We start from the raw sequence: 25,279 nt of genomic DNA, 5'->3' as shown, positions 1-25,279 counted from the left end.
TCAACTGTACGTCGTGTAGTTTTAAACGAGCATATCGTGTGGTAAGCCTATCGTGACATTCTAATGATATAACAACGTGCCATCTTAGCTTAATATCACGTACTTTCAACTGTACGGTGTGTAGTTTTAAACGAGCAAATTGTATAATAAGCCTACTGTGACATTATAATGATATAACATCGTGCTATCGTAGCTTAACATTACAAAATTTCAACTGTACGTCCTGTAGTTTCAAGTGAGCATCTTAGCTTAACACGTTGCATCGTGTTATTTTAAGTCAACAAATTGTATGGTAAGCCTTTCGTTTCAATATAGTGGTGTAGCATCGTGTTATCTTAACTCTACATCATGTACTTTCAACTGTGCATCATGGTGTTTTAAATCAACAGATTGCATGATAGACCAATCGTAATATCACAATGATATAACATCGTACTATCTCAGCTCAACATTAATTAATAACAAGTCAGCACCATACATTTTAGCTATTCATTTTATTTGTTATCATAGCTGTCGATGTAGATGACTGAGCAGTATCCATCTGCAAGCTAACATCATGCAACGTCAACTTCACATCATGTACTTTAAACCCAAAGTTACGTGTGTTTGGCATATCATCACAACATCGTGACTTATCATTATACTATCACGACTAAAGCACTTGTCATTGCAAGTCAACATTGCGCAGATTCAACTTAGCATATTGTAATTTAGAGTTAGCATTTTGATGACTCGATTCAACATCACGCTGTCTTAACTTTACATTTTAAGCTTCAGCATAACGTTTTGTAAATCTCTAATATATGACAGCTGAGGCTTTCCATAGGTACCAATAGCTGGTAGCCTTTGGTTGACTTTCTTGCAGAAGCTGCAACTTACAGTTATTGGTGTAGTTTGATTTTTTTCTGCTGAATGTTTATTGAATTTAATGTTAATTTCCCTCCGTAAATAGCAAACGACGACTATGGCAAGCTAAAGGAGCTTGATGTAAAATTGGTTTAAAATGTTGCTATTCATATAAACACTTCAATCTATTTTTCTACTGGCTGTATACCTCTCTGGAATATGCTAATTATCCGTATATGTGTAGCTAGATCAGAGAAGTTCAGGCAAAAAATTGTAAAGGAATTGATAGATATGCAGCAAAGATTTATACTTTGAAAATACGTTACTAAGCAAATTCAAACGAACCTAATCCTGATGTAAACTTTGAATGTTAATAGATCGAGAAGACCGCAAATACATGTACAAAAATCGAGAACGACCTTTTCTTAAAATTGTATAAAAATTAGTAAATAGATGCCTTCTTTACCAAATATTTTACTTTAGTTTTTAAACCTGCACAGACAGACTTTTAAATTATTATATTCATGAAAAGAAAATGTTTATATCAAATGTTCACGTGACAAGAGCCGACAGGTGTACTCAAAAACTTGAATGTGAAAAATAATCTTATTTTGGGAAATAGTAACGTGCTTATGATTTTGTGGAACACTCCGAAAATGGGTGACCTGAAAGATCTTTAGATTTTGTGATAGAATTTTTTGTATCAATTTGCAGCAAACATTAAAATGTTTTAGACTTCAGTTTCATAAGCTTCTAATGCAATTAGCTCGATCAATACTGAACACTAAACATCGTGTATTTGCATGTGGATAATTTTAATAACACAATTTAACAAATACTTTCTTTAAAATTTACAATAGATTGATTGTTGTTGTTTAACGCCACTTTCAACACTATTGTGCTATTTCGTGGCGGTCAGTTTTTATTGGCGGAGGAAGCCGGAGTGCCCGGAGAGAACCACCTTCAGTAGGAAAACTGACAATCCTAGTCAATTAAGATTGGTGTCGAGTGCACCTGCCCCGTGCGGGATTCGAACTCACAACCTCAGTGTTGACTGGCTAGTGATACAGTAGTTCGACTACTTAGACCACTCGGCCACCGAGGCCCCCAATATAAAATAGTTGTTTAAAAATCACTTTTGATCAGTATTGTCACCTGCATTGTTTTATTATTGATTTCTCGAATTTTTATAAGAAATGTTAATTTTCTATTGGTCTCGTTCACTAAATTGCCTACTGCTTCATATCTAAAAAACAATGTGTCTTGCTTGTCAACAAAACTCACGAACACAATTCTAAAGATATACATATTGGGACCGATTGTGACTTGCTTACCGTAATACAAATATATATATATATATTGAAATCATGAAACAAATTACCAATGTAAAATTTGATAATAATCAAAAATCACAAACAACTCATCCGTAAATATGAATTAGATAAAACAAAAACCAGCTCTATATGATGTATGTCAGCTTCACAGTAAAATGTTGTAGCCACAGGCTTGTTGCTAATTTTTCTCCTTTCTTTTAAATGCACATTTAATTGGCCTATTAAAAATCTATATAAGCCCAGTAGTAATTTTACAATCCTGAGTTGATCAGCCTGTAGTGAATCTTGAAAACTGACATAAAAATGCAATTTACTGCAAAAGATACAACACGAACACCAAAATTTAAACATATGCTGTATCAAATTATAATAAATATTAGACAGATAAATTAAATTAAATCATTTTTTAGGCTGTGACCGGTTGTTTATTCAAAACAATGTTATGTGCAATGCATTCAAACTCTGTATTTTATCCTTTTGTCAATAACGCCCATATTTGAATGATCACTAATGAATGCTTAAGGTAAATGGGGTGTCTAAACTATAATCCATAGAATTTTTTAATAATTTGCCAAAATGTAGTTTATATCATGCTTTTTGAAAAAAAATAATAAAAAGAATGGGTCACGGGGCTTATTTTCACGCTACAGGTTGTGCAAAATTGACAGATTTTGTATGGATTATGCATGGAAAACCCAATTTTCTGCCATAAAACGATAACTACACCATAGAATTTTGAGATAAAATATGAGAAGATAGCTTTAATAGTATGCTTTCAGATAAGAAAAAGAAAAAATGGGGTCACGGAACCCGTTTTCTTGCTACATAATAAAATAGGTAAATTCTTACACATTCCATTGTAAAAGTAACTTTATCTGAATTATCTGCCCTTACATTTGAGTTGCCCCCCCTTATGTGGCAAAGTTGGAAAAAATAGAATCAAACAAAAGTATTCTGTTTTTTTGTAAAATACAACCATAAATATGACAAAATATGTCATTTCCTATATTGAAATGAAAATTCTTACACATGAATTAACTACTACTCTCAAAATTTGCACCTTTTATTAAAGATCTAGACCGATTGTTTTCTGGTATTTCAAAATCCAAGATGGAGGAAGACACTCTATCTACCTTAAAGGATAATTAAACAAAACATAGGAAAAATTAATCTGTTCATCAAAAGCAAAATATTTCATGGATGCCATAAATGTGATAAAAACTTTAAAACTCGATGCCGTATGGAGACATTTGAAGGATTTGAATTCCACTTCAAAACAGCAGGAAATTAGCCTATTAACACGAAGAACAATTAAGTCCTTACAAAGGAAGATGACATGTAAATTGCTGAAATGATCATTTAGCACAGAAGGCGAGAAGATAGTCCAATATCCTCACACAAGCTTTAATCTTAGAAATTCCAGAACTACGTAAAATCTAAATTGAACAATGATGTTAAATTACCACTAAAACTGTCAAAAAAGGTGAAGTCTTACAAGTTACTGGACAATGGAAATATTACTGCTATTTTACTTCTATTCTGTAAAATCGTTCATCCTAACGCGTTCGGATAAAGCAAAAATTTAAAAGGAACCATTGAATCTGGTTATATAACTAACTTTGGAGTTCCATAAGGTGCTACACATGGACCTTTATTATTCCTTGTCTATTTAGACATTTAAGTAAATAATTCCTGGAATAATTTGTCAAATAATTTTAAGGAAACAGCATAATTTAGATATATTTAAGAACAAATGAATCAACTATTTAACCATACAGAATGAAAATACCGGTATACCAGAATCCATATTTATGAGTTCAGTTCACCATCAACCAGACATGGGATATACACATCAATAACATCGTAGCTAAAGGAAATACTTTATAAGGCATCCGAAGAAGAAACATAAATAAATTCATACCAACTAATTGCAAGACCAAATGTAGTATATGCCAGCAGTGCGTTGGATCCATACCAGAAAATCACATACAAAAGATAGAAATGGTGCTAAGAAGATCTGCAAGGGGTTGATGTTAGATATTCACAAAAACCGTTAGTTGGACTTCATTTTCATCTTACTTGCTAAAAATTTGAAAACATGGTTTGTACTACTACAGTTTAATATCCCTAATGCAATAAATAAGATTGTTTGATATCGTAATCAATACCGGGAAGTTGAAATAGGTGACCTTAGGAAATAGAAAGTTGAACTAGGTGACTACTAAAACTGGAAAGTTTAAACCTTTCGGCTGGACATTCAGTCCTGCAAGTGTAGATATTCAAAATAAAAATAAAAGATAGATCATCAATAGTGTTAAATTTATAATTTCTTATGGTCAGACGGGGGCATCATTTGTGTCTTAGAGACAGCGCAACAATTTCAAGTTGTACTTCAACATCACTGTTTGTCAAATCTTAAGTATGTGGAACTACACTCATGCATATGGCAGAGCAGATAGGGAATCGTTCATATCTAGTTTTTTTTATTTTGCGTAGTGATCTGGTTTTTACACACCAATAATATATATTCCTTTTTTTTTTTTACATTTTCACTCGTATACGATTTTAGGGTATCAGTTCATATGTTTTAACTACATGTACGAATTAAGGAGATGTGGCGTAAAAGTCAGTGAGACAACAATCCAACGATTAAAATAACCAACAGACAATTAGAGGGCACCATAACGCCTGCAACAAATGAGAGGGCAACATAACGCCTGCAACAAATTAGAGGGCAACATAACGCCTGCAACAAAAACAAGTTTCCTAGCTATTCTATTTTTTTAACAAATTAATCATAAAAACATAATTGATCGATTGATTGGTGTTTAACGCCACTTCAAGACTTGGCTATTTCGTGGCGGCAAGATTATTTTGGGAAAACGCCGCAGTGCCCGGTGTATGTTTTTTGTGAAGGCCTCAAGGTAGATGAGTGAATGCTAATTGAGTCACTCTCTTTAAATTAAGTCTTTATTATTATTATTGATAGTAGTAGTAGTAGTAGTAGTAGTAGTATCATTAGATCTTTCCACTTTTCTGTGGAAAGACCTATTGTATTTGTTCTGATTATAATTATTTTTTTTTCTTCTTCCGCCAAACCCTTTTCTTGCGGTATAAAGTTGTTTCGCAAGATGTCACTTAGATATTTTGGATAGTATACCGAACAGTTATTGCGCTTTTAAAGCTCATCTTTTATAGCCGAAGACTTTTTTATTGTAAGAGTTATCTCCCCAAACACTGTTTTTCTTTAGAGTGTATCTCCTCCGTAACCAAAAAAGATAACGACAAAATTCTTTTTCCTTTTTGTTTGTTACATCTTCCGAATATTTTTGGCTGATTTGAATCAAAGCGATTTGATGAAATTGGAGTTATCTACCTTTATCAAATAAATTTGTCGTTATGTTTTTGTAACTCATAACCCGTCAGCCGTATAGACCTAGAGTCTTTTATTTTGAGGTTCTTGGACCCTAACTAAGAAAATGAGGTCAAGGTCAAGATCATGTTCTCAATTTTGACATTTGCTTGTCTTTGCATTTTCCCTGACACTTTTTAAGATATTATTATTAATATATGAAACAAGAGTGCACACGCTGAAATGTCTCGCCTTCTTTACTAATCATTGATATTATGTTGATAGTCCTAAATATAAAGCTTTATTACAACTGTCACATAAACTTAACATTAACCAAGTAAACTAAACATTGACCAATGAACCATGAAAATGAGGTCAAGGTCAGATGAACCATGCTAGGCAGGCATGTACAGCTAACAATTCTTCCATACAACAAATATAGTTGACCTATTGCTTATAGTTTAAGAAAAACAGACCAAAACACAAAACTTAACACTGAGCAATGAACCTTTAAAATGAGGTCAAGGTCAAATAAAACCTGCGTGACTGCCAAATAGATCATAAAATATTTCCATACACCAAATATAGTTGAACAATTGCATATAGTATAAGAAAAACAGACCAAAACACAAAAACTTAACTATAACCACTGAACCATGAAAATGAGGTCAAGGTCAGATGACACCTGCCAGTTGGACATGTACACCTTACAGTCCTTCCATACACCGAATATACTAGACCTATTGCTTATAGTATCTGAGATATGGACTTGACCACCAAAACTTAACCTTGTTCACTGATCCATGAAATGAGGTCGAGGTCAAGTGAAAACTGTCTGACGGGCATAAAGACCTTGCAAGGTACGCACATACCAAATATAGTTGAACTATTGCACATAGTATTAGAAAAAAAGACCAAAACTCAAAAACTTAACTTTGACCACTGAACCATGAAAATCAGGTCAAGGTCAAATGACACCTGCCCGCTAGACATGTACACCTTACAATCATTCCATACACCAAATATAGTAGACCTATGGCATACAGTATAAGAAAAACAGACCAAAACACAAAAACTTAACTATAACCACTGAACCATGAAAATGAGGTCAAGGTCAAATGACACCTGCCAGTTGGACATGTACACCTTACAGTCCTTCCATACATCGAATATACTAGACCTATTGCTTATAGTATCTGAGATATGGACTTGACCACCAAAACTTAACCTTGTTCACTGATCCATGAAATGAGGTCGAGGTCAAGTGAAAACTGTCTGACGGGCATAAGGACCTTGCAAGGTACGCACATACCAAATATAGTTAAACTATTGCACATAGTATTAGAAAAAAAGACCAAAACTCAAAAACTTAACTTTGACCACTGAACCATGAAAATCAGGTCAAGGTCAAATGACACCTGCCCGCTAGACATGTACACCTTATAATCATTCCATACACCAAATATAGTAGACCTATGGCATACAGTATAAGAAAAACAGACCAAAACACAAAAACTTAACTATAACCACTGAACCATGAAAATGAGGTCAAGGTCAGATGACACCTGCCAGTTGGACATGTACACCTTACAGTCCTTCCATACACCGAATATACTAGACCTATTGCTTATAGTATCTGAGATATGGACTTGACCACCAAAACTTAACCTTGTTCACTGATCCATGAAATGAGGTCGAGGTCAAGTGAAAACTGTCTGACGGGCATGAGGACCTTGCAAGGTACGCACATACCAAATATAGTTGAACTATTGCACATAGTATTAGAAAAAAAGACCAAAACTCAAAAACTTAACTTTGACCACTGAACCATGAAAATGAGGTAAAGGTCAGATGACACCTGCCCGCTAGACATGTTAACCTTACAATCATTCCATACACCAAATATAGTAGACCTATGGCATACAGTATAAGAAAAACAGACCAAAACACAAAAACTTAACTATAACCACTGAACCATGAAAATGAGGTCAAGGTCAGATGACACCTGCCAGTTGGACATGTACACCTTACAGTCCTTCCATACACCGAATATACTAGACCTATTGCTTATAGTATCTGAGATATGGACTTGACCACCAAAACTTAACCTTGTTCACTGATCCATGAAATGAGGTCGAGGTCAAGTGAAAACTGTCTGACGCGCATGAGGACCTTGCAAGGTACGCACATACCAAATATAGTTATCCTATTACTTATAATAAGAGAGAATCTAAAATTACAAAAAATCTTAACTTTTTTTTCAAGTAGTCACTGAACCATGAAAATGAGGTCAAGGACATTGGACATGTGACTGACGGAAACTTCGTAACATGAGGCATCCATATACAAAGTATGAAGCATCCAGACCTTCCACCTTCTAAAATATAAAGCTTTTAAGAAGTTAGCTAACGCCGCCGCCGCCGGATCACTATCCCTATGTCGAGCTTTCTGCGACAAAAGTCGCAGGCTCGACTAAAACTAGTGCAAAATGTTTGCTTTATTGTGATGAAGATATGATACATAAGGTCTGAAACAATCCAATGACATATTATAGGAGTTATTGCCCCTGAAATATATTATTTTATGGTAAATTGATTATTACTTCTAATTGGTACATGATAAATCCATAAAATCTTTTCCAAAATGTTGGGCGACATATGACCTTGAAAAATGTCAACCGGAAGTGACCTTGAGGAAACCGGAAGTAGTCATTTTTGCACTTATTGATAGTAATATGCTTAACTCAAGAGAGGCTTACATTATATGATAAACTCAAGAGAAGCTTACACGGTATGATAAACACAGGAGAGGCTAACACTGTGTGATAAACACAGGAGAGGCTAACACTGTGTGATAAACACAGGAGAGGCCTACACGATATGATAAACTCAAGAGAGGCTTACATTGTATGATAAACTCAAGAGAGGCTTACACGGTATGATAAACACAGGAGAGGCTTACACGGTATGATAAACACAAGAAAGGCCTACATGGTATAATAAACTTAGGAGAGGCTTACATTGTATGATAAACACAGGAGTTGGAGTCGTACATAGTTATATGATACAATAAAAATATTAGCAGATCATTGGGTAAAATGACCATTGTCGATTAATCATATGGGTCTTTATATGACTGCTGCTATGTTTGCAGTTTATACAATTCTACAGAGGAACCCTAAAGATTCTATTAAGGCTGTTATGCATTTGGTCTCAGGTCGAGGGTTGTCTCATCGGCAATCCTACCACATCTTCTTATTTTTATATAGACGCCCAATTTTTTTAAAACCATAACTGAGGAGGAATGAAAAGGATTTTCTTTTTTTGTATCTTCATCGGTAAGCTGAAGATACAAACTACTTTATTATATTTATATACATATATCATATTGTATTGAAAATTAATATCACACCAACACATGAACAACAATCTACGTACAGCCAAAGACATCCAATAGATCGACACCAACACATGAAAAACAATCTACGTACAGCCAAAGACATCCTACAGATCCACACCAACACATGAACAACAATCTACGTACAACCCAAGACATCCTATAGATCCACACCAACACATGAACAACAATCTACGTACAACCCAAGACATCCTATAGATCCACACCAACACATGAACAACAATCTACGTACAGCCAAAGACATCCTATAGATCCACACCAACACATGAACAACAATCTACGTACAGCCAAAGACATCCTATAGATCCACACCAACACATGAACAACAATCTACGTACAGCCAAAGACATCCAATAGATCCACACCAACACATGAACAACAATCTACGTACAACCCAAGACATCCTATACATCCACACCAACACATGAACAACAATCTACGTACAGCCAAAGACATCCTATAGATCCATACCAACACATGAACAACAATCTATGTACAGCCAAAGACATCCTATAGATCCATACCAACACATGAACAACGATCTACGTACAGCCAAAGACATCCTATAAATCCACACCAACACATGAACAACAATTTACGTACAGCCAAGGACATCCTATAGATCCACACCAACACATGAACAACAATCTACGTACAGCCAAAGACATCCTATAGATCCACACCAACACATGAACAACAATCTACGTACAGCCAAGGACATCCTATAGATCCACACCAACACATGAACAACAATCTACGTACAGCCAAGGACATCCTATAGATCCACACCAACACATGAACAACAATCTACGTACAGCCAAAGACATCCTATAGATCCACACCAACACATGAACAACAATCTACGTACAGCCAAAGACATCCTATAGATCCACACCAACACATGAACAACAATCTACGTACAGCCAAAGACATCCAATAGATCCACACCAACACATGAACAACAATCTACGTACAACCCAAGACATCCTATAGATCCACACCAACACATGAACAACAATCTACGTACAGCCAAAGACATCCTATAGATCCACACCAACACATGAACAACAATCTACGTACAGCCAAAGACATCCTATAGATCCATACCAACACATGAACAACAATCTACGTACAGCCAAAGACATCCTATAGATCCACACCAACACATGAACAACAATCTACGTACAGCCAAGGACATCATATAGATCCACACCAACACATGAACAACAATCTACGTACAGCCAAAGACATCCTATAGATCCACACCAACACATGAACAACAATCTACGTACAGCCAAAGACATCCTATAGATCCACACCAACACATGAACAACAATCTACGTACAGCCAAAGACATCCTATAGATCCACACCAACACATGAACAACAATCTACTTACAACCCAAGACATCCTATAGATCCACACCAACACATGAACAACAATCTACGTACAGCCAAAGACATCCTATAGATCCACACCAACACATGAACAACAATCTACGTACAGCCAAATATCCTATAGATCCATACCAACACATGAACAACAATCTACGTACAGCCAAAGACATCCTATAGATCCACACCAACACATGAACAACAATCTACGTACAGCCAAGGACATCCTATAGATCCACACCAACACATGAACAACAATCTACGTACAGCCAAGGACATCCTATAGATCAAACAAATAACACTTTGTGAAGTCAAATATATAATATTTTTACATCTTTATCAAAAATATCTCAGTCTGAAACAATATTGTACGTATGCTAGTCAGTATATTGTTTTCAATAAGGAACATGCCGTTAACATCTCGCATAGTTTCTAAACAATTTGAACGTTAACGTCTAACGACCCTTCAATATGCTTATATACAGACAACTACAAAGTGTATTCAGACTGGAACCTAAGCAATCTCCACTTCAGCCGACTGTGAGTCTACAATGTTTGATGCTGAACATTTAAAGGTTCCTACATCATCTTTTGTTGGTTTTAGTATTTGAAGTTTGAGAACCTCGTGCTCAGAAAAAATAGTTGGTTCGTCTTTCGTAATCATGTAACGTTTTTTGAAGGATTTACATGTTTCTGGGAATCCTAACGTTTTATTCCAGGAGCCAATGCGTCTTTCCCCTACTGACCATTCAATAAAATCAGTTCGTGGTTCAGCGTTTATGATACACTCTAACGTAGTTTTTTTCTTCTTTGAAAGCTTAACATCGTTTCCTTTGGTTACAACGTTTCCCTTGGTAACAACGAGTTCCTTGGTTACAACGTTATCGTCGGTTGTTGTGTTCACTTCTATCTTCACCATAGGTTTGTCTAAAATATCAAAGTAAATAGTGCGATCAACTACTATAAGTCGTATAAAGACAGGTAACAACATTGCACGAAAAGGGAAACAAGATTAATTAATGTCGTTAGGAACCAACAGCAAGCTCAAAGAATTTAGGTTCATATAATTCCGGTAGCTACCGACATCATACATAACGCAATCAACGTCAAAGATTACTGGGAAAAAACTCAAATTTGCTTCAACCAATTCCCACAAAATTTTAACGCAGCATTAAGATTAACAGAAGAAAGCTTCTTTTTTATCTTAAAATTCTTTGGTGATGTCATACCAGAAATACCGTTTGATTTGGAAAATTTATGACTTTATGATTTGTCATTCGAGAGTTATGGAACTTTGACGGTCAGATTAATAAATGGTAATATTCTAAATGTCATGCAGTAGATCTAGTAAGCTTAGATCAAATTACTTCAAACTTAACACTGCTGTAGGTATCTCTGAATCTTGACTCGCTTTGGATTTTGAAGTTAAATGATTTGTCGTTTAATTACCGGTTCATTCAAAATTATCAATTAATCAAAATTTTTATGAAGCTCAAAGCAGTCATGAGCAGAGATTACAGGTAATAACCATATGCAATCTTAAAGACTCATTGTCAAGGAATACTGGTAGTTCCCGAAAAGAAGCTCAAAATACTTGGCCCAACTTATTAGAAATAATGCCGTCCTCTTATCAATAATTAAGAAGAAAAAAAAACAATAAATGTAAAATTATGTAACCCTAATCTTGCTTTCCATTTATACAACATAAATCAATAGTTTAAACATATTTTATTGTACAAAACAAATGGATTAGACACAAGTTTTTCAACTTAGTTCCGTCTTCTGATAAAATTAGCACTTTACTTCTAAATTCATGAATAATGTATTTTTTTATTACGATGAGACTCATACATGTTGGAGGCAGGAAAAAAAACTAGAGGCTCCACTAAGGAGTCTGTGTTGCTCAACTATGAGTTATGTGCATCTTCAACAGACCTTCCCCAACATTGGGACTAGTCACTAAAATAGAAATCATGACAAAAATCTCTTTTTTGTCGATCTTGTATTGCTGATCATTTTTTCTGTGTATAGTCTCTCTCTATCTTCTATAGTTTTTGCCAAAAACTTACAAAGGGAAAAGGGTAAAACAAAAATCGTCATTCAAGGGCAATAACTCCTATAAGATGACACCTGACAATTTTAAATTTGATGTTTTTTAAAAACACATGTTGAATTGTGCTCATGGAAAACATATATTGGGTTGGGCTCTAAGAAAACTGATGATGGTTTGTGCTCATGGAAACACATATTGGTTTGTACTCTCGGAAAACGGATGTTGGGTTGTGCTCTGGAAAACATTATTAAGTTTGTGTACCCATTTTACATCATATACTGTAACCCGCGAGGCGGCAAAACCCCTGTTTGGCGACAAAACCTAAACTAGGCGATAAACCCTAAGCTAGGCGACACAATCTCTGCTAAGCGACACTTAATTAATTACAATCTAAGCTACTAATAAATGATTGTTGGTTGCCTAACGTCCAGTAATTAATTACAATCTAAGCTACTAATAAATGATTGTTGGTTGCCTAACGTAAGTAGCAAATATTTCACGGACGATAAGCTAATAATAACATATAACGTTACTAAAGGATTCTTACGTATGACAGTAACATCGAAGTCCATTGAATTGTTTCCCTTGGCATTTGTAACAAAACATCTGTATATAGCAGAGCAATACCTGGTTATGTTACATATAGTTAATCTGCTTCCATTTATGCCTGAAATATGAATAAAAATAGAAGATTACTGCCACTCAAAACAATAAGAATACACTTTAAAAGTGAATATTACTGCCGCAAAAACAATATGAATGTATATATACATTGAAAATTGCTGCCACAGAAAACAAATTGTAAATTATCAAAATCAATATATAATGTTAATACTACTGCCACACAATACTAAATGTATTCAAATATACAATATCTAGAAAGGTATGTACTTATCCTTACCTGCTATATGAGTACATGTATTATTTTCCTCACACTTACATGATGTATTCAGAGTACATGTATTGTTTTCCTCACACTTACATGGTGTATTCAGAGTACATGTATTATTTCCTCACAATTACATGGTGTATTCAGAGTACATGTATTGTTTCCCTCACACTTACATGGTGTATTCAGAGTACATGTATTGTTTCCTCACACTTACATGGTGTAGGTGTATTCAGAGTACATGTATTGTTTTCCTCACACTTACATGATGTATTCAGAGTACATGGATTGTTTCCTCACACTTACATGGTGTATTCAGAGTACATGTATTGTTTCCTCACACTTACATGGTGTAGGTGTATTCAGAGTACATGTATTGTTTTCCTCACACTTACATGATGTATTCAGAGTACATGTATTGTTTCCTCACACTTACATGGTGTATTATGAGTACATGTATTGTTTTCTTCACACTAACATGATGTATTCAGAGTACATGTATTGTTTCCACACTTACATAATGTATTCAGAGTACATAAAATTGAGAATGGAAATGGGGAATGTGTCAAAGAGACAACAACCCGACCATAGAACAGACAACAACAGAAGGTCACCAACAGGTACATGTATTGTTTTCCTCACACTTACATGGTGTATTCAGAGTACATGTATTGTTTCCTCACACTTACATGGTGTATTCAGAGTACATGTGTTGTTTTCCTCACAGTTACATGATGTATTCAGAGTACATGTATTGTTTCCTCACACTTACATGGTGTATTCAGAGTACATGTATTGTTTTCCTCACACCTACATGATGGATTCAGAGTACATGTATTGTTTCCTCACACTTACATGGTGTATTCAGAGTACATGTATTGTTTTCCTCACACTTGCATGATGTATTCATAGTACATGTATTGTTTCCTCACACTTACATGGTGTATTATGAGTACATGTATTGTTTCCTCACACTTACATGGTGTATTACGAGTACATGTATTGTTTTCCTCACACTTACATGATGTATTCAGAGTACATGTATTGTTTCCTCACACTTACATGGTGTATTATGAGTACATGTATTGTTTTCTTCACACTTACATGATGTATTCAGAGTACATGTATTGTTTCCACACTTACATAATGTATTCAGAGTACATAAAATTGAGAATGGAAATGGGGAATGTGTCAAAGAGACAACAACCCGACCATAGAACAGACAACAACAGAAGGTCACCAACAGGTACATGTATTGTTTTCCTCACACTTACATGGTGTATTCAGAGTACATGTATTGTTTCCTCACACTTACATGGTGTATTCAGAGTACATGTGTTGTTTTCCTCACAGTTACATGATGTATTCAGAGTACATGTATTGTTTCCTCACACTTACATGGTGTATTCAGAGTACATGTATTGTTTTCCTCACACCTACATGATGGATTCAGAGTACATGTATTGTTTTCTCACACTTACATGGTGTATTCAGAGTACATGTATTGTTTTCCTCACACTTACATGATGTATTCAGAGTACATGTATTGTTTCCTCACACCTACATGATGTATTCAGAGTACATGTATTGTTTCCTCACACTTACATGGTGTATTCGGAGTACATGTATTGTTTTTCTCACACTTACATGATGTATTCAGAGTACATGTATTGTTTTCCTCACACTTACATGGTGTATTCGGAGTACATGTATTGTTTTTCTCACACTTACATGATGTATTCAGAGTACATGTATTGTTTTCCTCACACTTTTATGGTGAATTATGAGTACATGTATTGTTTCCTCACACTTACATGGTGTATTATGAGTACACGTATTGTTTCCTCACACTAAAATGATGTATTCAGAGTACATGTATTGTTTCCTCACACTTACATGGTGTATTCAGAGTACATGTATTGTTTCCTCACACTTACATGGTATATTCTAAGTATATGTATTGCTTTGCTCACACTGTTATGGTGTATTCAGAGTACATGTGTTGTTTTCCTCACACATACATGGTGTATTCTGAGTAAATGTATTGTTTCCATCACACTTACATGATGTATTCAAAGTACAGGTACTGTTTTCATCACACCTACATGGTGTATTCAGAGTACATTTATCGTTTTCATTACACTTGCATGGTGCATTCAGAGTACATGTACTTTCGTCACACTAATATGGTGTATTCAGAGTACATGTATTGTTTTATTCACACTTACATGGTGTACTCGGAGTACCGGTACTGTTTTCATCACACCTACATGGTGTATTCAGAGTACATTTATCGTTTTCATTACACTTGTATGGTGCATTCAGAGTACATGTATTGTTTTCTTCACACTTACATGGTGTATTGAGAGTACATGCATTGTTTTCTTCACACTTACATGGTGTATTCGGAGTACATGTATTGTTTTCACCAGACTTAAATGGTGTATTCGTAGTACATATATTGTTTTCACCACACTTACATCGTATATGCAGAGTATATATATTGTTTTAGTTTCCCTTATTTGAATTATACAGAGTACATGTATTGTCGACTTAAGATTTTCAGTTGTCTATGTTATGATTTGTTTACAATTGTTTTCCATGTCCATCTGAAGTGTGTCACTTATTTTTGTTACCAGAAAGGTTATGTTATGTAGCTAGTTAATTGAAAATTCCAAATTAAGGTATGATTTGTGTGAAGATACTCTCAATCTATCACAAAAGAAAAATGTGGCTTCTGTGCAGATACCAACACACTTTCACAAAAGCAAGATATGGTTTAAGTTTATATTCTCTCTCACTTTTACAAAAAAAAGGTATGGTTTATGTGTAGATGCTTTCACACTATTACAAAAGAAAGGTGTGGCTTATGTGCAGATATCACAACACTTTTACAAAAGCAAGGTATGGTTTATGTTTACATACTCTCTCACTTTTACAAAAAAAAAGTATGGTTTATGTTTACATACTCTCACTTTTACACAAAAGAAAGGTGTGGCTTATGTGTAGGTACACAGATTTACTCCCACACTTTTACATAACCAAGGTATTGGTTATGTGAAACTTTCCTCACACTTTTACAAAAGCAATGTATGGTTCATGTGCAGATATACCCTCACAGAGTCAGTTTTACAAAAGCAAGGCATGGTTTATGTGTAGATACCCTCACACTTTTTCCAAAGGATGGTATGGCTTATGTGTAGATTCCCTCACACTTTTACAAAAGTAAGGTATGATTTATGAGCAGATACCTTCACACTTGTTCAAAAGAAAGATATCTCGAAAGTGCAGATACCACCACACTTTTACAAAAGAAAGGTATTGTTTATGTGCTGATACCACCACACTTTCACAAAAGGAAATCGAGTTAACCATAGTTCATTTATATGACTTTATTCTCCATTCTCTCTATAAATGGAGTCAAATGTTCAAAACGATTTGTTTATTTATGGTGATAATACTTGCAAAGAAACTCTTGATATGGATTAACAATACAATCTAGCCATTTTTAGTAGACTTATTTGTTAAATTTTCTAGGTGATGATATATTTTTTGTAATATGATATGAATTAGCTGATATATTTTTGTTATTAATATTTGGTAAATGTATATTTTGTAATTGTTTGACTCTCACCGACAGGTAGATCTAATTTATTATCATGAAGAAACCAGTCTATCTTGTAATCAATGGCTGACTCTACCTTGCACCACAATGTAGCATTACTTCCCTCTGGAATCATCAGCGTTGTATTTGCATGGTTCACAATACTTGGCTTCTCTGTGAGAATTAGAAGATCAAACTGTCAGATTAAAACTGTTAGATTAGAACTGTCAGATTAGAACTGTCAGATTAAAACAACTGAGAATATTTTCGTTTGTTCAAGATATAAATATTTTGGGACGCAAAAAGTTCAAATGTTAAAATTATGTGCTCTGTCTGAAAACTTTTCGCTCTGTCAAAGGGTTTTGATAATAGCAGTCGGTACCATTGTTCGCCATGTGTAAGTGTCCTAAAATAAACAGTCGGTGCCATTGTTCGCCATGTGTAAGTGTCCTGATACTAACAGTCGATACCATTGTTTGTTATGTGTAAGTGTCCTGATAATAACAGTCGGTACCATTGTTTGCTATGTGTAAGTGTCCTGATAATAACAGTCGGTACCATTGTTCGACATGTGTAAGTGTCCTGATAATAAAAGTCGGTACCATTGTTTGCTATATGTAAGTGTCCTGATAATAACAGTCGGTACCATTGTTCGACATGTTTAAGTGTCTTGATAATAACAGTCGGTACCATTGTTCGCCATGTCTAATGTCCTAATATTTACAGTCGGTACCATTCTTCGACATGTCTAAATGTCCTAATATTAACAGACGGTGCCATTGTTCGCCATAAGTAAGTGTCCTGATAATAGCAGTCGGTACCACTGTTCGACATGCCTAAGTGTTCTAATATTAACAGTCGGTATCATTGTTCGACATGTCTAAGTGTCATGATAATTACAGTCGGTACCACTGTTCGACATGTCTAAGTGTTCTAATAATAACAGTCGATACCATTGTTCGACATGTCTAAGTGTCCTGATTATAACAGTCGGTACCATTGTTCGTCATGTGTAAGTGTCCTGATAATAACAGTCGGTACCATTGTTCGCCATGTCTGAGGGTCCTCATAATAAGACCCGGTACCATTTTTCACTCTGTCTGAGGGTCCTCACAATAACAGTCGGTACCACTGTTCGCTCTGTCCGATGGTCCTCATAATAACAGTTGGTACCGTTAATCGCCCTGTCTGAGGGTCCTGATAATAAGAGTAGGTAAATATTTGCTCTGTCAGGGTTCTGAATCATATTTTGTCAAGATATATCTAGTATATATGTTATAGATATTGCATATCTTTTGGATAGTTTTGCGGTGTTTCGTACATTATACCATTGAAATTTATTTCCCATATTTAAGATAATGACATAAGATGAAATGTTGAAATAAAATTTTGCCTTTTATTTTAAATTTGAATTTGATTTTGGATAATAAAAACTGTTATATATAATTATATATATAAAGAAAACAAGTATGTTAGTCTTCTGTCAGCGTGTTTTATATGTGTCAGTCTTATGAATACAATATCAATCTTGCAGATACTAGAAATATCAATCTGACAGATTCAGAAATATCAGTCTTGCAGATACAGAAATATCATTCTTACACATACTGAAAACAGATACTTAAAATATTATTCTTCCAGATACTGAAAATATCAATTTTAAAGATACAGAAGATATTATTCTAACAGACTGAAACTGAAAATATTAATCTTTCATATTCTACGGTAAATACAAAATTATCAATCATACAGAATAAAATTGAGAATGGAAATGGGGAATGTGTCAAAGAGACAACAACCCGACCATAGAACAGACAACAGCAGAAAGTCACCAACAGGTCTTCAATGCAGCGAGAAATTCCCGCACCCGGAGGCGTCCTTCAGCTGGCCCCTAAACAAATATATATACTAGTTCAGTGATAATGAACGCCATACTAAACTCCAAATTGTACACAAGAAACTAAAATTAAAAATAATACAAGACTAACAAAGGCTAGAGGCTCCTGACTTGGGACAGGCGCAAAAATGCGGCGGGGTTAAACATGTTTATGAGATCTCAACCCTCCCCCTATACCTCTAGCCAATGTAGAAAAGTAAACGCATGACAATACGCACATTAAAATTCAGTTCAAGAGAATTCCGAGTCTGATGTCAGAAGATGTAACCAAAGAAAATAAACAAAATGACAATAATACATAAATAACAACAGACTACTAGCAGTTAACTGACATGCCAGCTTCAGACTTCAATTAAACTGATTGAAAGATTATGTCTTCATCATATGAATATCAGGCACAATCCTTCCCGTTAGGGGTTTAGTATCATACCATCATAACATATATGAGAAGAACATAACCCGTGTCATGCCAACAACTGGTTTTTAAATAAATGTGTTTAGTGCCGATGCAAAGACCCTATAAGTGAATCAATATTAACGCCAAAATATGCAATCTTTAATGACCTGACAACAGTATCGTAACTATATCCCTTCTTAATAAGTCTATTTAAAGGTTTTGTTAGTTTCAGAGGTGAATACTGACATTTTTGTGCTTTATAAAGAATATTTCCATAAAAAATTGGATGTGAAATACCTGAACGTATAAGAAGTCTGCATGTTGAGCTATATTTACGAATGATGTCCTTATACCGATGATAAAATTTAGTAAATGTTTTGACTAGTTTGTGATATCGAAAACCCTGGTGTAATAATTTTTCAGTAATACATAAATTTCTCTCGTTAAAATCTAAAACATTGTTACATACACGAGCGAATCGTACAAGTTGAGATATATAAACACCGTAAGATGGTGACAAGGGAACGTCACCATCTAAAAATGGATAATTAACGATAGGAAATGAAAAATCATCTCTTTTATCATATATTTTAGTATTAAGCTTTCCGTTAATGATATAGATATCAAGATCGAGGAAAGGGCAGTGGTCATTGTTAGTATTAGCTTTATTTAAAGTAAGTTCAACAGGATAAATTTCTTTAGTATACATACTGAAGTCGTCATTATTGAGAGCCAAAATATCATCCAAATATCTAAAAGTATTATTAAATTTGTGTATCAGATGTTGTTTCGATGGGTCTTTACTGATTTTTGTCATAAATTGTAACTCATAGCAATACAAAAAAAAAGGTCCGCAATAAGTGGTGCACAGTTAGTCCCCATTGGAATTCCGATAACCTGACGATATACGGAATCTCCAAAGCGAACAAAAATGTTATCTAGTAAAAATTCAAGGGCATATATAGTATCAAAGCATGTCCAATTGACATAGTTTTTTTGTTTATTGCTACTAAAAAATGACCTAAAAGAGTTTGAACATATATATTCACATTCTGACTTTTTAAATGCCCATTTAATTAGGTGTGTGAATTTTTTCTTAATGAGAATGTGAGCAAATGTGGTATATAGGGTAGAGAATTCAAAACTTTGAACAGATTCAAAATCACCAATATATGCATGCAATTTATCAAGTACTTCCAACGAGTTCTTGACACTCCAAAAGTAATTAATTCCACTATTTTCGAAGGCCTTATTTGAACAATTTATTATCAGGTTTTTGATTGTACCAAATGTACTGGTAAGAAGAATAGACAATTTAGTTGTGGAACAATGGCTTGAAGACGAAATGAATCTATATTTGTAAGGTGTTTTGTGTAGCTTCGGAAGCCAATACATAGTTGGGACTTTCATTGTATTTGGTTCTGCTTGTAAAGCGGTAGCTAAAAGTTTATGTTTGTTACAGATGTCGTTTTCTGGAAATGGAGTCAGTTGGAATGTTGGTGAATTGGTGATTTCTTTTTTCAGAACCTCAATGTAAAATTTACGTCAAACAATAACAATATTATTAGCAGCTTTATCGGCCGGGACAAAAACACATTCTTTGGCTAGTTCTTTTAGTTTATGTTTGATACGAGAAATAGGTTTATTGTGGTTATTGTTAAGAGTAAAATGTTCTTTAAAATGTTGAATACGTATATCAACTATGTTCATTACTGATTTAAAAAAAGAGTCCAAAGATTTTTTGTCAGCTTTTTCCCGTTTTATCCATTTCAAACAGTAAGTATGGAGTGAGTCGTGGATGATATTACGACACTCATTCCAATTAATAATTGACGGGGGACGATATTTAGGTCCTTTACTGAGGAATGATTTTAACTCTCGGTCTTGAACGATGTTAAGATCTCCTGTTATAACATGGGAAATGGGTCCATAAATGTATTCGGAATTACTGCAATTACATGAAGTAGGTGTATTTTCACTGATATTAACATCTTTACACAACACATATTATTTGTAAAATCTATAGCATGGATTGCAGTGTACATGCTAAACTCAATAGACAAATAGCATGGATTGCAGTGTACATGGCAAACTCAATAGACAAATAGCATGGATTGCAGTGTACATGCCAAACTCAATAGACAAATAGCATGGATTGCAGTGTACATGCCAAACTCAATAGACAAATAGCATGGATTGCAGTGTACATGCCAAACTCAATAGACAAATAGCATGGATTGCAGTGTACATGCCAAATTCAATAGACATAATGTAACAGGGGATGTTAGTTTATATATTTACCTATAATCTTTAACTCAACAGTCTTTATGTTTTTATTCAATTTTCTATTAATGCAGGAATATGTTCCGAGAGTGCCAGCTGAAATTTTTTTAATTGTCAATTGTATTTCCTTATAAGCATTTCTGTTAACCAGGTAGTTGCCATTACTATTAATTAATGTTATACCAAATGAAATAGGATCATCGCCATATCTCCAAACAATGTCTTCGTCAACCTGTAATACAAATGTTCATTATTATACATCTCATATATTTACCTATTGATAAAAGAAAATTAAGTTGTTTTGCCAAAATTTCCTGTCGAGGAAGACAACCTCCGACTAGGGTTGAGACAAACTATTGTCTGTCGGTGTACATTAGGGACGAGACAAACAATTGTCTGTCGGTGTACTTAAGGGACGAGACAAACATTCGTGTGTCGGTGTACATTAGGGACGAGACAAACAATTGTCTGTCGGTGTACTTTAGTGACGAGCCAAAAATTGTCTGTCGGTATTCATTAGAGACGAGACAAACAATTGTATGTCGGTGTACATTAGAGACGAGACAAACAATTGTCTGTCGGTGTACATTAGGGACGAGACAAACAATTGTCTGTCGGTGTACATTAGGGACGAGACCAACAATTGTCTGTCGGTGTACATTAGGGACGAGACCAACAATTGTCTGTCGGTGTACATTAGGGTCGAAACAAACAATTGTCTGTCGGTGTACATTAGGGACGAGACAAACAATTGTCTGTCGGTGTACATTAGAGACGAGACAAACAATTTCGGTGTACATTAGGGACGAGACCAACAATTGTCTGTCGGTATACATTAGGGACGAGACAAACAATTGTCTGTCGGTGTACATTAGGAATGAGACAAACAATTGTCTGTCGATGAATACTGAGCATGAACAATACTTTTGTCCTATGCTCGACCGGAAACCATCCTGAAACATTTTGGATTTTTCGCTCTGGAAATTTGTTTACTACAGCTTATTTAGTAAAATTCAAAACTATGTTATTGTCAAATAAGATTCTGAAGCTAACACAAAACCAAAACCGTCTGGTATTTACATATAATGCCAGATGCTTAACTATGACTTCATATGGTTTACGTGCCAAAGATTAAAGCCTTGGAAAGACATTACATCTCGGGTTAACAATTGAAATCTTCGTATAGTCATACTTGGACTCATCATTATTGTCATCATATAATACGAGTGTTTATATAGACAGACCCACTCAGATAACCAATCAAAACCAACCAATAGACAGACCCTCTCAGATAACCAATCAAAACCAACCAATAGACAGACCCTCTCAGATAACCAATCAAAACCAACCAATAGACAGACGCACTTAGATAACCAATCAAAACCAACCAATAGACAGACAGACCCACTTAGATAACCAATCAAACCTTAACAATAGACAGACCCACTCAGATAACCAATCAAAACCAACCAATAGACAGACCCACTTAGATAACCAATCAAACCTTAACAATAGACAGACCCACTCAGATAACCAATTAAAACCAACCAATAGACAGACGCACTTAGATAACCAATCAAAACCTACCAATAGACAGACCCACTCAGATAACCAATCAAAACGAACCAATAGACAGACGCACTTAGATAACCAATCAAAACCAACCAATAGACAGACCCACTTAGATAACCAATAAAAACCTACCAATAGACAGACCCACTCAGATAACCAATTAAACCTTAACAATAGACAGACCTACTAAGATAACCAATCAAAACCAACCAATAGACAGACCCACTCAGATAACCAATCAAAACCAACCAATAGACAGACCCTCTCAGATAACCAATCAAAACCAACCAATAGACAGACCCACTCAGATAACCAATCAAAACTAACCAATAGACAGACCCACTCAGATAACCAATCACAACCAACCAATAGACAGACTCACTCAGATAACCAATCACAACCTACCAATAGACAGACCCACTCAGATAACCAATCAAAACCTACCAATAGACAGACCCTCTCAGATAACCAATCAAAACCAACCAATAGACAGACCCACTTAGATAACCAATCAAAACCAACCAATAGACAGACCCACTCAGATAACCAATCAAAACCTCCATATATCCAAATTCAAATAAAACCCAAAAGAGAACAGACACAGTCAGGAATCTGATGTTCAGTAGTTGTCGTTTGTTGATGTGGTTCATAAGTGTTTCTCGTTTCTCGTTTTTTTTATATAGATTAGACCGTTGGTTTTCCCATTTGAATGGTTGTACACTAGTAGTTTTTGGGGTCCTTTATAGCTTGCTGTTCGGTGTGAGCCAAGGCTCCGTGTTGAAGACCGTACTTTGACCTATAATGGTTTACTTTTATAAATTTTGACTTGAATGAAGAGTTGTCTCATTGGCACTCATACCACTTTTTCTTATATCTACATTTTTAAACATGTAAAGGAAATATTTGAAAATGGAACCTTTTGGGACTTAGCAAAGAACAGTGAACCCGAAAGTCTTCTGAAAATCTTAAACTGAACGTTGCATTTAATGAGAGCATCGTTAATATATTATCTCTTTGTGTTAATCTTATACATATTTTAGAAAATATCCCATCTGTTCCCGAACATATATAGTACTAATGACACAGTTGTCCTTTAAATTTGTGGACATACCAAAATCAGAACGCAGTTAGTCAAAATTTGAAAAAGTAAAAAATGTACAAGACATCTTTAATAACAATCAATGTGAGCAATAGTTTTGTGTCCGTTCAGTGACCAAACAAAATACTTTCAATTATGCAACTTTTGATCTTTTGTTCAGAGAGTTACTTTTTCCACAATATTTATTTCCATAAATTTTGCATTTATTTTCTATTGAAGCCTCTGTTTTCAATACTATTAACGGTACTATTTTTTCTGCACCAATTGAGCATTCCTACAGTTAATGTCTCTTCAGTAATGATCGGAAAATGCAATACCTAATACAAACGTTGAATAAAACCAAACGAGCCAAAAGTAAATCCAAACCCGGACAAGGATTCAGAGCTATGACTTAGGGAGATACATTCTTTGATTCAAAATTATCTCCAACAGCAAGTTTATATAAAATAATATCCGTATTTCATGCCAATATCAATGTACTGGCTATCGGACGAATTATACCATAGGGGACTAACAGTCCACCAGTAAATGTATCGATCCAGTGGTAGTATTAATATTAAAGGTACCAGTTTTACTGCACCAGATGCGCATTTCAAGTATTGCCTGAGGTTTCATGTACTTATGTGAAGGAAAGATTAATAATGCGTATACAAGAAATACCTATCTGATTTGTCTGCCTTTGTAGAGAGTAACTGAATTAATACATTTCTGATTTGGCTGCCTTTATAGAAAGTAACGGAATTAATAACTATCTGATTTGTCTGCGTTTATAGAGAGTAATTGAATTAATACCTATCTGATTTGACTGCCTTTATAGAGATTGATAAAATTAATACCTACCTGATTTTTGTGCCTTGTACAGGTAATTTTCACATTCGTATCAAACATGTTAACCAATATAGGCAAAGCATCTTGTCCTATTATATAAAAATATAAAAGTTTAAACATTTCAAGGGAATTATGTTCATGAATGTAATATTAATATGATTTAAAAGAGATATAGGGAAAACGTCAATGAGACAGCAATCCGACAGCACAAGAAACCGAACGAAACCTAACGGACAACTTGTAGTCATTTACAAGGGGCCTTGGTGGTCTAGTGATCTAAGAAGTCGAACTACTGTATCACTAGCCTGTCAACA

At 34.8% G+C, this 25,279-nt stretch overlaps 1 protein-coding gene across 1 annotated transcript in view; it reads right to left on the bottom strand.

Moving 5' to 3' along the window:
- Window positions 1-10,645: 10,645 nt before the first annotated feature.
- LOC127733905 (tyrosine-protein kinase receptor ver-3-like) overlaps window positions 10,646-25,279 on the bottom strand; it is a 35,463-nt gene continuing 20,829 nt past the window's right edge. The window contains exons 3-7 of the mRNA XM_052243357.1: window positions 24,978-25,054; window positions 21,485-21,698; window positions 16,920-17,063; window positions 12,944-13,063; window positions 10,646-11,270 (exon numbers count right to left, since the gene is read on the bottom strand). Coding sequence (XP_052099317.1) covers window positions 10,858-11,270; window positions 12,944-13,063; window positions 16,920-17,063; window positions 21,485-21,698; window positions 24,978-25,054 — 968 coding nt within the window. The 3' untranslated portion in view covers window positions 10,646-10,857. The remainder of the gene's footprint in view (window positions 11,271-12,943; window positions 13,064-16,919; window positions 17,064-21,484; window positions 21,699-24,977; window positions 25,055-25,279) is intronic.

The sequence above is a fragment of the Mytilus californianus genome, unplaced genomic scaffold, assembly GCF_021869535.1.
Source record: "Mytilus californianus isolate M0D057914Y unplaced genomic scaffold, xbMytCali1.0.p SCAF_3, whole genome shotgun sequence".
NCBI lineage: Eukaryota > Metazoa > Mollusca > Bivalvia > Mytilida > Mytilidae > Mytilus > Mytilus californianus.
The sequence above is the reverse complement of the archived record's forward strand: the minus strand, read 5'-3'. Positions and strand labels throughout refer to the sequence as shown.